This window comes from Furipterus horrens, unplaced genomic scaffold (assembly GCF_987537825.1).
Source record: "Furipterus horrens unplaced genomic scaffold, mFurHor1.1.pri manual_scaffold_4, whole genome shotgun sequence".
Taxonomy (NCBI): Eukaryota; Metazoa; Chordata; class Mammalia; order Chiroptera; family Furipteridae; genus Furipterus; species Furipterus horrens.
In genome coordinates this window covers 190,140,215-190,153,771 of record NW_028327174.1, presented here as the reverse complement: position 1 = coordinate 190,153,771, position 13,557 = coordinate 190,140,215, and the positions used below count along the sequence as shown (strand labels likewise).

The following is a 13,557-nucleotide window of genomic DNA, read 5'->3' as shown; positions in this document are numbered from 1 at the left end:
TCTTGTGATTCAAATTAGACCAGACACTTGTGACAGGAGTTAAAAGTAGTTTCAGGATCTTGTGCGTTGCAGTGTTCCGGGCAGACTTCTAGGAGATGGGAATTCTCTGATCTTGAAAAGTCAACCTTCGGCATGTTGAGTAAAGTAGGAAGGGCAGCACATGAGTGTGGGGAATGCATGAAGTCTGTCACAAGGAAGGGGACAGGCAAATCTAACTGCAGTAGAGGTTTATGGACCATCAGGCAAAGCCTCATATTCCGTTATTTCTTAGGCACCGTCTAGAATCAGGAGAAAGAGGTAAGGGAGAAGGAGCATAGAAATTTGAGGAAGCCCTCTTCCTTTAGAAGCAGTGTGATATAATGTAAGAAACATTGAGTTTGGAGGCCAATACATCTTAGTTCCATCTCTATCCCTTACTAGTTCTGAGCCCTTGGGAAAGTCCATTGTACTCTCTGAATTTCTGTTTCCTTTAGTGTCACATAAAGGCAGAATTGCTTAGAGTTGACAGTGGACATATGGAATACAAGAGATTCTGTAGGTAAAAAGTAGCACAGCAGACCTAGTAAATACTAAATGCACCATAAACATTGTATCTCTCCTTCTGCTTTCACCAACCTTTACCAAAGTCCAGTAACATCTTCTAGGAGAATGCAACAGTGACCTGGCAAGCTGAAAACACGCAACTAGAAACTAGCCTTTTGTGCAGATGGGAGATGATTGGCCCTGATCTTTGTTGGTAGCCCTGGGAACTTGTGGCTGCTCCTTGCTCCGTGCCTTTGGAACCACTGCTTGGTCCCCAGCTTTCCTTTACCACTCGCTTCTCCATCAGTGGTATGGGCCGAAATCAGCAGCGGAGCTAAACAAGAGAGTGAACACAGGATCAAGCGTCTGTGCCTTAAAAAATAGTCAATACCAGCTAGTGATCACCTGTAAATCTGAAACCCAAGAGCCACTTTTCTTTCCTCCTTCTTTCCTAGTTACTTCTGAGCCTTTCTAGAACTTCAGCTCATTTGGATCATCTTCTCCATCGCTCCTTATTTGCACACTGAAAATTCGTCTATTGATTACAGCATCTTTTTCCTTCCCCTAATATATTCCATCAGCCCATTAAGTATCAGTCGAATACTCTTATTCTCCTGAACTGGCCTCTTGTACTTGCCTCTTTTCCTTCCTTGCATGTGTTTTCCTGTGGCTCTGAAACTCTATTTTCTTTCATTTTTAAAAAATATTTTAGTTACTTACTTTTAGAGAGAGGGGAAGGGAGGGAGAAAGAGAGAGAAACATCAGTGTGCGAGAGGTACATCTATCCATTGCCTCTTGTCCCCAACTGGGGACCTGGTCTGCAACCGAGGCATGCACCCTGACTGGGAATTGAACCAGCGACCTTTTGGTTTGCAGGTCGGCACTCAATCCACTAAGCCACACCAGCCAGGGCTAAAACTCCATTTCCTTTGAACCCTTGGGAACCAGAAGAGAGCAGACATTGGGGTTAGACAACACTGACCATGAACCTTTCCCCGACCACTCCCCCATGGTTAAGTCTTGGTTTTCCATTTACAGATGGAGGCAGTACTCCCTGCCTTGCAAGGCTGTTGAGAAGTTTAAATGCACATAGACTCTTTAACACAGTGTCTGGCATAGGGGCAACAGTTAATTTGGGGAGATACTGATATTACTAACAGCAACCTTTTAATACATTGTTACACTAGCTGATTGTTTCCCTTACTTTGTTCCAAAGAATAATAAATCTGCAATATAATTAATACTTTTAGAAAACATCATATTCAATTCAGCTAAAGGGAATTCAATGCATGCCTTTTGAGAGATATTTAATACAAGATATATACTCTAGCACTTTAAGAGATGGATATAAAATACAGCATGTGCTAACATTTTTTTTTAATAGAAAAGTTTCCTTTTCATGATATCTTTTGTTTTGTGGCTAAAACAACACTGGCTCTTTGGGGCATTTGGATACACTTGTGTGGTCAGTGGGTCAGGAGGTGGGGGTGGGGTGGGGCTCAGATTTGAATCCTACATTCCAACCTGGCCAGTGAGGCCTGAGACTAGTGTCATGGAAAGAGCACTAGGCTTTGGGCAGGTCATGTGGCTCCCAGGCCCAGTTATTCCTTTGATGTCTAAACATGAGTTCACCATTAAGTCTCTCATTCCTTGTTTGTATACTGGAGATAATGGAGATAATAGCAATGCCGACTGTATAGAGTTTTGGTGAAAAGTGAATGAGATATTTGGGAATAATTTGGAAAGTAAGAACTGGAAAAAATGTGGCAGCGTCGGTGCCATTTTCACCACCAGTACCGCTCTCCCCATCTCCACTGTCATCACCTTGAACTTCTCTTCACACTTCCAGGCACAACTGTCTGTAAGTGCCGTAGAGAAATCCAAATAGCCAGCTTCCGTAGCCCCATTCAACATCTATTGCCAGTGGGCATTACGACCCAACCCTGCACTATAGAAGCTCTTATTCATGGAGCAGAGCTGGCCAAAGGTGTTCCCCAGTGACCTCACGCGTAATTATTTGGCTCTAAGTAGCACATTGAACTAGTGGAGACCATGTAGTATTTCCTGGGGTCAGAGAGGAGGAGAAAAACACTGTTTAGCTAACCCCTCTCACCTTCTGCTCTCCTTGTAAAGTTCCTGTTGGTAATTAAGAGAGCTTCCTTTGAAAACCTGAGGTCAACATCAGGTGGGATGAGAAGGTCACTATGAGACCACCACAGTCACCAGAGGGCCACAGGGCAAGCTTACGTCTACAAGCAGCATGGTGGTGAAGGTTGAGTGTCCTAGCATTGGGCCACGTTTAGCCCGTTGATAGAGAAGTAACTTAAGAAGTCAAGTGGTTTTTCGTTTCCCCCCTGTTAGCTTTGATTGCATAGTCTTTGGCAAGTATTGGCCTCGGTTTTCTCATGTGTAAATGTGGGTGATAATAGAGTATCTCATGAAGTTTCTGTGAAGGATAAGCGAGAGGTTGCATGCAAAATTTTTAGTTATATTGCCTAGCTCACATGTGTTTTTATAGATGTTAATACTGATGGTGGTGGTGATGATGATGATGGCATATAATTTACTATGAAAGCCATTGTACAAAACGTATAATAAAGAGACTCAAAAAATAACTTCAGCAAAATAAAGCTAGCAATAATTTGGCTCGGAGGAAGGAGGTCCAAGGTAGCGCAATTGCCATCTTTGACTAACTAAACAGCTGCCCCGAAGAGGAGGTGTTAGATGCATCCTATTTGACATGGACAGCGGAAGTTGGCCCATAGAGTGAGATTCTAGGACTATTTAGCACAGATCTCTGAGAGGAGAATTATTGCTTGGTAAGGGTTGCAAGTATCCAAAGGCTGGATGAACATTGTACAAATTATATCAAGGAAAATTCTGTGGAAGGGGGGAAGTTGGGGAAATAACAAACAACTTAAAGGATGCTATGGGTTTGAGAGTGCCAATTTCAGAGACCCGGAGAACACAAGAAGCTAACTTGTGGCAGAAACTGAGAGGAGACAACGAGAGACCTGGCCCCAGGTGGGCAAGACGGGGGAAGGATGACGTATCCGGCACATCGCGCTGAAGTGATGTGTGCAGCATCCAGATGTGAGCCAGACTGAGAGGGAGCCGCCTTTCCTAGAGTCCTGAGAAAGCCTTAATTTCTAATATTCTTTCCTCCTGCCTCCAGTGTGACACTTTCAGTTGTCAGACAATGTGTCCCAATTTCAGTTTCCAGAAATAAGCAGAGGAGCACAGAGGTACTGGAGCTCAGGTGTGACAGGAATCCCATGAGGCACTCAGTGAGGTTAATGGGGCACACCAGCAATCTGCTGCGGTCACCTGATAAGACAGGATAATTGGCGACTTCTCAAGGGCTCCCTGCATGATTTCTGGGTGGGCAGGGAGCAGCCTCTGCTGAAGAAAGTGAAGGAATACATTTGGCTAGAAAAGAACCAATAGCAATGTTCCAGTCCTGACACCTCTTGGTAGAATGCAGAACAACGCTTAACCAGCCATTCGTTCATTTATTTATTTGCTCATCTAATAGATGCTTATTGAGCACCTAATATATTCAGACATACTTATAGTCACTGGAAATAATAGGAGGGTACAAAATAGGAGGCCTGGCATATAGGAGATGTATATTAATTAACTAGTTATTGAGTGCACCATTCCCAGACAATGACACTGAAGCTTAGAGGGATGAAGTGACTGACTTCTCTAGGGGGGTTAGCAGCTCCTGCATAAACCAGAGTTCCAGCTTAAGCCAAAGTACCATGTGTCCTCCTGACATCTGTGTAGATGCCGAGTGTTGGGCGGTGAGGTTTGGAGGGGTTGAGATGAACGGAAAGCTACCAAGAGCGCATAGATCCCTACGTGTGTGTGCTTGGTGTTGTAATTATCTTCTCCCATTTAATCTACACAGCTTCTCTGTCAGCTAGAGATTAGCACAGTCATTTTATAGATTAGAACCCCAAGGCTCTGAGAGTGGGGCTAACTTGCCGAAACTTAAGCAGGTATTAAATGGAAAAGTTAAGGTGTAAGTGTCTATGTCTAGAGCCAAGTCCCAGCCTATTCCTCCTAGGATCCTCCACCCTAATGTCCTGGGGTCCGGGAATCCCTGTCTCTGCACCCCCCCCCCCATATGGCATTTAAAGAAATAAATGACTTCTTGGCATGGGACCTAGTCTCTTGTGCTCCAGAAATATCAGGAGGAAGGAATCAGTGGGTGTGTAGCAGCTTCACGTTTTCCACACACACTGGTCTCATGGGGTTAGATCTATATTCTTCATCGTAAAATGTGATTGATTTAATTCCAAAATTAACTTAAATTTGATTTTCTTCTCTCAGCCTGACATTTCCAAACGGAGAATCAAGCCCCAAATTATAGGCACCATATGGATCGACAATGCTGAGTTATTTCCTGTTGAGTTTCTCCAGCAATGCATTTTATTCCATCCTCTTCTGCCATGAGAGGAGTTGAGGGGTAAGAGGGAGGGGGAATGCAAGGAAAATCAGATTGTTAACTTCCTCCAGTTCCAGCAATCAATATGCTCTGATGAAACTCTGTTCCTATAGCAGCACTCGCTCCCCTGAAGGTGATCAGAAGGGAACTGCAAACTCGGGTGTAAAGCAGGGGTAGCCATGACCCTGCCCATCTGAGGTTGCTCATGTCATGATCTGGAACTATCATTTACCAAGCTCTTTTTTTTTTTTTTTTTCAATTGTATCCATTATCTTATTTTGTGTTCCCATCAGCTCTGAAATAAGACCATTGTTTCCATTTTTCAGGTGAAAACACTTTGTCTTATCAGGGTTGCATCAATTGGTAAGTGTCCCATGGAGATTTTGTGGTTCAGCCAGGATCTGAACATAGGCATGTCTGGCTCTATAAGCCATGCTCTTTCTGCAACTACGTTAAATAGGAGGCAGTGTGATCTGCGGCAGAGAATGGAACGGGCTGGTTCTAATTCTGTCTCTGCCTGTGACCAGTCATTTCACAGCCCTGCTCCCCTGTCTGTAAAACAGTGTGGAATAACAGTTCACTGTAAAGATTAAATGAGATGATTCTTCTCCACTAAAATGTAACTCTCAAGGATGTTGGCTGTTTTGTTCAATAGCATTTCCCCTGTGCCTAGAACAGTGCATGGAGATAGTTGATGTTCGGTAAAAATTTGTTGACTTCATGGATATATGAACAGATGGATGGATGGATGGATGGATGGAAATTCTAGCCATGGTGCCTGGATCATAGTAAGAACTTGACAGATGGAGGTTCTCTTCCGTTCCCCTGCTTCCTGCAGAGCAGTACACAGCCTAGATGAGGAGGGGCTGGATGTTATGAGAGAGGTAGTTTGCTGCTGTCTGTAGCACAAACCCAGAGCTAAGTGCTGATGCTCAGTTCCCTGGGCCAGGAACTGCTAAAAAGTCACCTCTGCTTGAGTCCCACTGTGAAGTTCCTCCCAGGTCCAGTTGCCATGGAAACTCCCCAAGTGCCCGTGGCTGCTCCACTGTCATCTGGCCTGAGTGGAGACTTCACCCGCATGCTTTCTTCTCCCTGGACTTCAGAGACGGCTGTGGCGATTCAGGCCCTCGCTGTGTAAATGGCTGCCCCAGGACACAGTTTATTCTCATTCTGCCCCTCCCTCTTCTCACAACTCTCCCTTCTCACAACTCTCCCTTCAGTCCCATTCTTTTTGTCTTCAGTTTCTGTAAAGAATGATTCAGTTCCTAATACGCTCTCATAACATGTTGGACAAGGTGGAAAGTAAGTCCTGCTTTCTGCCATCAGTGATGAGATGGATACCGTCATTTGGCTCAACGATGATCATTTGCTGAGGGTCTACCACACGCCAGAAACTGTGTGAGGCATGGGGCGCTTACCGTCGCATTCCGTTATTACAACTTTCGTGAAGGATATGTCATTTTCTTCCTGATTTGTGGATGACAAAACCGAGGGTCAAAAAGCTCATGTCACTTTACTCCCCACCTTGTTGACTGTCTTTCTTTAAAACAATATATACTTTAAATATTTTTATTTATTGAATTTTAAAGAGAGAAATTTATTCTTCCACTTATTGATGTATTTATTGGTTGCTTCTTGTATGTGCCCTGACCAGGGGTCAAACCAAAAACCTTTGCATATCAGGATGATGTTCTAACCAACTGAGCTGCCCAACCAGGGCTTCCATTGACTCTTAAAGACCCTGCATTACTGTGAAGGTTTAAATGACACAGGGGGGTGCAATTAACCCAGCATGCATCCAGGGAGAGTATGAGCAAACTCCCTTCCTGCCCGTGAGCCTTCTTTCCCCACTTCAGAAACCAGCCCCATGGAGCCTGCATGGTATGTCTGTCGTCGTCGTCGTCGTCGGCAGCCGTCCGTCTCGAGAGACGATGGTGTAGCTTCCCAAGAGTCCATCTGCACCGCCGAGAATGGCTGTGCAGTCCGACTCGGGAGTGACATGGTATCTGTCTCCTCCCGTGTTGAATCGACATCTTGTGATGACGCTGAAGCTACAGAGCCTGGGCAGGGTAATATGGAGGGTCTGCTGTTGCCCATGCAGCAGACCCCCCCTCTCTTCGCAGCTGAAGGGTCCAAGGGAAAGACGGAGTCGATACAGCTTGGGTTCAGGTGCGCCGCAGGAGTTGCCGGTGTTGACTACAACGTCAAACCGCCTTAGGGACTCCGGCTCCGGATTTTCTGTCGGGGTTTACTCCCTTAGCCTTTCCCCTGAAGAGGTATGCCGCAAGGCAGCGGAGGTTTTTTGGAGTCAGAGTTTTCCTTCTCTGATGTACCCTGACTGGAAGATCGAACCAGCGACACTTAGCTCGCAGGCCGACGCTCAATCCACTGAGCTAAACCAGTGTCTGGTAGTTGGTTAATTAATGGAAGGAGTGTCTTGATCACATCCGTTTCTGTTGCTACATTGGCCAGGCCTGAGAGATGCCTTCTCGGACTTGCTACTGTCCATCCAGGGCATCCGCCTCTCCAATGCCAGGAGCTTCTAACTACATCTCATTCTCTGTCTGGACCTGGTTTACCTCCCAAGAACTTATTGCTACTGGATTCATCCCAGCATCTTCTTCCCCACAGAATAGACTCTACAGAGCTAGAGTAAGAACACAGTGCTGCTGCTGCTGACTGTTATTTGGGACTTCTGTTAAATAGCTAGACTCAAGGTAATATGTTGACATTTTAAGGAAAGACCTCTGCAAGGCAATGACCCCCAGTCTATACTCTTTCTAGTATAAAAGCATTGGTGGTAGCTTGCTATGCTTCTAGTTACTAAAATGTTTATACTATCAGAGTTTGAAATAGCTCCCTGTGGCTCCCAGATGAGAGATAAAATTTGTTCTCCTTTTTTTGTACTCATTTTAGGTTTAGGGATTCTTCATCTCTGGACACCAAAACCACTGTTTTTATTTTATCTCTCTTTCTTTTAACAAATATAACACCACAAATATAGGAATAGTCTCTACCATAAGTTATGCTTTTTTCTAGGACTGGCAGTAAAGATAAGGATCCTATTTTTAAATTAAACAACTTCTAGGTTTCAGGCTGTGAGCTTGGGGTGAGAGACATCAATAAGGCAAAGATGGGATCCCTTCTCTCAAGCAGCGCCCTGTCTATTAAGAAAAGTAGCTATCCATACAAAAACTCCCACAGTGGGCTGTCACATGGGCTCTTGTTCCTTTAGGACACATCAGTCTGGCCGTGTTGGTTGTTTAAGGTTGGCATGCTTTTTGATTGGTCTGCAGCTGTGTCTGATTGCTAGTACTGTTACTTTTGCCCCTGGAAATGATGATATGTTTGCTGACAATACACTGTGCTAGGCCTTGGGATGCGATGGTCAGCAAAAGGCACAGTGCCTGCCTTTAGGGAGTTTAGCATCAGGTTACTAGACTCTAATGTTTGAAGAAGATATTTTGGGAAACACATCAAATGTAGGCAGTTTGTCTGCCTAAAGGGAGAGGAATTTATATTTATTAATCTCAATGAGTGATGAGAGAGCAAGGAAATAAGTAGAAAAGAAATAACATCTCTGCTAATATTAGCAGGATGCCAAGTGTTGATGGTGATGGCACTGTGGTAACGCAGCCCTGCCCACACCTGGGCCAGGTGGAAGGGAGCCACAGGAGGTCTGAGTGTAAATATCTGTCATTGAAAGGTCTCAGGTGCCAGACTGATTAACATGGGTCACATCCTGTAGCCAGATGCTGTAGAACAGCTTAGGGGGCTCCAGCAGGAAATGGGATGGCAAGATGTGTCTACATCCTCCTCATCCCACAGGCGAACAGACAGTAGAAGAGGTGCAGGTAAAGAGGTGACGTTGCTAAGGAAAGAATAAATAAGATGGCTATTTAGATGCCATGAAGAGGAAGACAGGAGACTGAAAGGTGACATCTAGGTTTCTGACCAGTGTAAATGGTGGTACTTTCAATAAACTGGACAGCCCAGGAGAAAGAGAGAAGGAGGCTTTCAGGAAAAGATAATGTGTCCAGCTTTGAATGTGTTTTTTTTTTTTTTTTTTTTTTTTTTTTTTTTGTCATGCTCATGGTACATCCATAGAGAGATGTCCAGGACGTTTGGGCATAAAGGTTTGCTCCAAAGAAGAACCCACTGGGTGATAGGAACTTGGGAGACATTGCTCTAAAATGATAATCCAAAGCTGGAAAATAGATATGAATAGTAAAGCCTAAAAAATGAGACACAGTTGGGGCTCAGGGCATAATCCATGCATTTTCTTTGCTGGCCCAGTGGTCTCCTTGCCATGAAAATCCAATCTACTCATTCTATTTAATCTGTGAAATTGTTTTTAATTTTCCCGGACAAAACTCCCGTCCCCATCCTGTACCCTCTCTTCTAGCTCTTAACACGACTTGCCTTGAATTCCAGTTAGCTTTGGAGAAGACTACCTTTGCCCATAGCCTATAAGCTCCTGAAGAATAGCAACTATTCTTATTCTGCTGTGCATGTTTCTTCCATAGTAGGTGATCAGTAAAGGCTTGTGCAAGTGATTTGAACTGATCAGCTTCTAACAGTGTCTAAAATGGAAATTATTTTAGGTAACCGACATATTCAATATAGACACAATCCATTTAATCATTGCACCAATCTTGTGAGTTGTTTAATATTATCCTCACCCTAAAATAAGAAACTGTAAGAAACAGATCCCGCAGCCAATGAGGGCTGAAGTCCAAATTTCAACCCAAGATTGTCAGACTCTAAAGCCTATGCTCATTCCACCCTATGAATTCAGCAACGCAGTGTCTTCTCACTGACTCCCAAAGAAAATGGACAGTTTAGCATTAATTATTATTAAGAATGACCAATCTAATATAGGGTGGAGAAGTGAGAATTGCCATGATTTTCAGGAAGACTTATTTTTGTTGTTTTTACCGAAGGAATAAAAAAAAAAAAACTTTTTTCAGAGAATTAAGACTAAAAAAGGGGCCGCTGGGATGTCATTCCAAGTACAGACTTTGGAAAATATGCCTCCTTTTTCCACCTTCCCATTTGGAAACTAACAAGATTTCCACACTCAGTGCTATCCCCACTTTTCTCACCTCATAGACTTAGGTGTCTTTGTGTGTCTTTGTGTGTTTTTGTGTTATCAGGTTTGCTGAAAAGCCCGGTGAACAAGACGGCCCTGACACTGATTGCTGTGAGCTCCTGCATCTTGGCCATGGTGTGTGGCAGCCAGATGTCCTGTCCACTCACAGTGAAGGTGACTCTGCACGTTCCTGAGCACTTCATTGCAGATGGTAAGAGCTGAGCCCTGGAGATGCTCCACACCTACTGGGCACCTTGCGCCTCTGGCTATGCAAGTATCCTCCATGCATGACCCAGCCTTAGAACCCCATTGCAGGGGTCAAGGAGCACTCAAGGGCCCTGGAAGTTGCCCTTATCATTTAGAGTTCTGGGTTATTCCAGTGCAACCAAAGACTGGTTTTATTCCACGAACAAGGATATGATTTGATAAAGAAAGGATCCCAATGTGAGTGCAGAAAGATTGAGCTATATCATAGAACCTGTGGTTTTTTATCATGCTTGTGGATCCTGTTCCAAATTAAGAGTGCCCCTCTGCAAAATTATATTTAGTATTTAAAAAATATATATGACAGAGAAGATTGTATGAGCTTTGTTGGAATTTCCTGAATGTACTGAAGAATACTCATATCTCATTCCCTGTAAATGTACTTTGTAAGTATCTTATATCCTACCATTTACTCTTCCCTCAATTAATTTGAATTAATGAGATGCTGTAGTCACTATAGTCATTTACAAAGCATGGTCCAGGAAGCTGATTAAGGTTCTTGACATCTATTGCTAAAGTGCCCTCCAGAAAGTCGTTCTACTTTACATATCTACACTCTCATTCTCACTTGGCATTACTGTTTACAAATACATTGAAGTTTGTCATCAATGCAATAAATAAGGCATATCATAAGCATGCTGCTTAATGAATTTTTACACAAAAGTCCACCCAAATCCAACCATAAAACATTTCCACTACCTCAGCTTTCTTATGCTCCTTCCCAGTGAAGGCCCTCTCAGAGGTAACCACCATATGAGTACCTTTGTTGCTTAAAAAAATATTTTCTCATTGGATATATATTGAATGTTTTTGAGATTCCAACTCTATATTTGTGAGCTTTATCTCAATGTAACTCAATTTTATCTCCAATTTTTAAGTTTCAGTGTTCAGAACTTAGCACCAATTCCTTCAGTATTTTCTGTTCAGGGTGGATCTTTCACATCCTTCCTCTGAGACACCTACACTTCTATTAATGCATCCTGTGATTGCTCCCACTTCACCATGGTTTATGCCTATCAAATCATAGATAAACAAAAGTATTAATGGTGAACATAAACAATCATGTGTAAACATAAGACAGACAAACATGTGAATGGGAAATGGCAAAGGGAGAACGAAGGTATATAGAAGTAGCTACTCAAGTAGGTATCATGGGTCTTGGTGTTGGAAAAATTGCCAGAAGCTGAGTGTGGTTGGAATATGGGGGTGCAAGTGTAAGAGTGATAAACAATGAGATTGGAAAAATCAATAGGCCAAATTCTGACCGCTATTGAAGGGTGTATGACCTTATGTTTTATTCTCATTTATCACTACTCATTAACTGGAGATTCCTTGGAGACATTCATGTTTTCACTATTTATTTTCATGAGGGTCTTAAGAAACTAAGTAATTTGCTCAAGGTCATGGTAAATAGTTTAATGACTAAGAGCAGAACCATAGAATAATACAGACATGCATACAAATACTCGTTCTGTTGTCTACCACTTCTATAGCCAAGTGAATGGCTTACTTCTCTGTGATGGACCAGAGCCAGCTTTTGCCTTTCTCACCTTCTCCCACGCTCCTTAAGGTAGCTGCAAAGCTGGCAGCCCATTCTGGTGGAAAGAACTCTCAGCCAGCCTTGTGAGTTGAGCTGTCCGTGGTGCTGAAATATTGGATGGGGCTGAGTAATAGGTCTGGTCTTCAGGAAGAAAACGAATTCTGCCATTCTGCCATTCTGCCATTCTGCCCTTGTGTTACAACATAGTTATACTCGATACTTAATGCCCATTATAGGAAAAGGTCAGCACAATATAGCACTTGTTCAGAGCCCAGCTGGCAAGAACAATACACACTTACACAGCCCCTATCCAAGCCCTTGGCAAGTATTACCCCTTCCTTTGTCTGAGCCTTCTCAAGGCCACTAGTGGCTTTTTGCCCTGCTAAGCACATAGTGAAGTGATGGGCTGTGTTTGCTTCCAAACTTACTGAATATAGCATTGTGTTTTCATCTGTGGCCTATAAATCATCTGCATTTGGTTCATTCTGAGATGAATCATGATCCCAAGAATAGTGAATTGTATTCTCTAGGAGTGGAGCACAGGTATTAATGTTTTCAATGGGAACTTTAGATGATCCCTTAACAGAAGTTTGAGAGCTGTATCAGTCTCTCTGTGTTACTTTCTTTCTATCTAACAGATGTAATGACTCCTTGAGACCCTTTGGAACCTTGATAAGGGGCTTTGGTTTTTTCCACCTTTGATTTTTATCAGTGTTACATTAATGGAGCTGCCTCGTGGCACAAATCCAGTGGTTGCCCGTAGCACTGAATACGGTATGAATGATCCAGTATGAGTTTTATAATAAAGCAACCCTGATCACATGGTTTGGGGTTTCATCCAAATTGCCATGCACATAGCATTATTAACAAATGGTAATTGGTTAATATTAAAAACTCATGTTAGTTTATTCATCCCTTGAGGCACTCAATGTAAATCAGGATATGGTCACCCAATATCCTGGCCAGTAGGAGAGACAGCTTTAAAGAAGTAAGTTATCCATATTAAGTGGGTGAGATGGTTCCACTCTCCTGCAGACAGATAATACTACAACTAAAGTTCTCTATTCTACTCTTTTCAGTTCTGTTCTGTTCTGGGAGTTGAGCATTGAGAAGGTGAATGATATATTTGAACTTATCCAAAGGAGAGGACTTATAGTCAAGATACTGGAAAACCATCATAGATACCTAGGGGCCTCTTAAGGAAAGGGAGGAGAATCATTCTATAGGAGTTCCAGGAACCTACACCAAAAAAGTGAACTTAATATTATTGATCATGTCTGTTATAAATATTGAAGTGTTCAAAATACTTCACATGAAGTTACTTATTCAGTTCTCATAGCAGAAGTAGGACAAGTAGGAGGCGGGGTTTAGCATTCTCATTTTGCAAACATGGAAGGTAGGTTCCAGAGACATTAAGTGATTGTGCCAGAGTAACACACAGAAGTGAAGCATTGTATGAAAGCCCAGGTATACCTGAACCCCTGATCCAAACCCTCACCTTACCACTCTCTTTCCATTGGTGCTTTCAGTTTCCCTGGCTGCTCCCTGCCTCAGGACCTCTGCAAAGGCTGGTCTCACTGCCTGAAAAATTTCTCCCCAACCTCTGCTATCCAGCTTCTCCTGGACAAATTTCATTCTACCCTACAGTGTTTGACCTCCTTTTTTTTTTTTTTTTGTATCCTAACC

The 13,557-nt window shown here is 43.1% G+C and overlaps 1 protein-coding gene across 3 annotated transcripts in view; it reads left to right on the top strand.

Annotated features, from left to right (window-relative positions):
- The window catches only part of ASTN2 (astrotactin 2), an 839,367-nt gene that overhangs the window by 344,507 nt on the left and 481,303 nt on the right, over positions 1 to 13,557 (top strand). For all 3 annotated transcript variants that reach the window (XM_090274637.1, XM_090274635.1, XM_090274634.1), the window contains one exon: positions 10,132 to 10,278. In XM_090274637.1, coding sequence (XP_090130763.1) covers positions 10,132 to 10,278 — 147 coding nt within the window. The remainder of the gene's footprint in view (positions 1 to 10,131; positions 10,279 to 13,557) is intronic.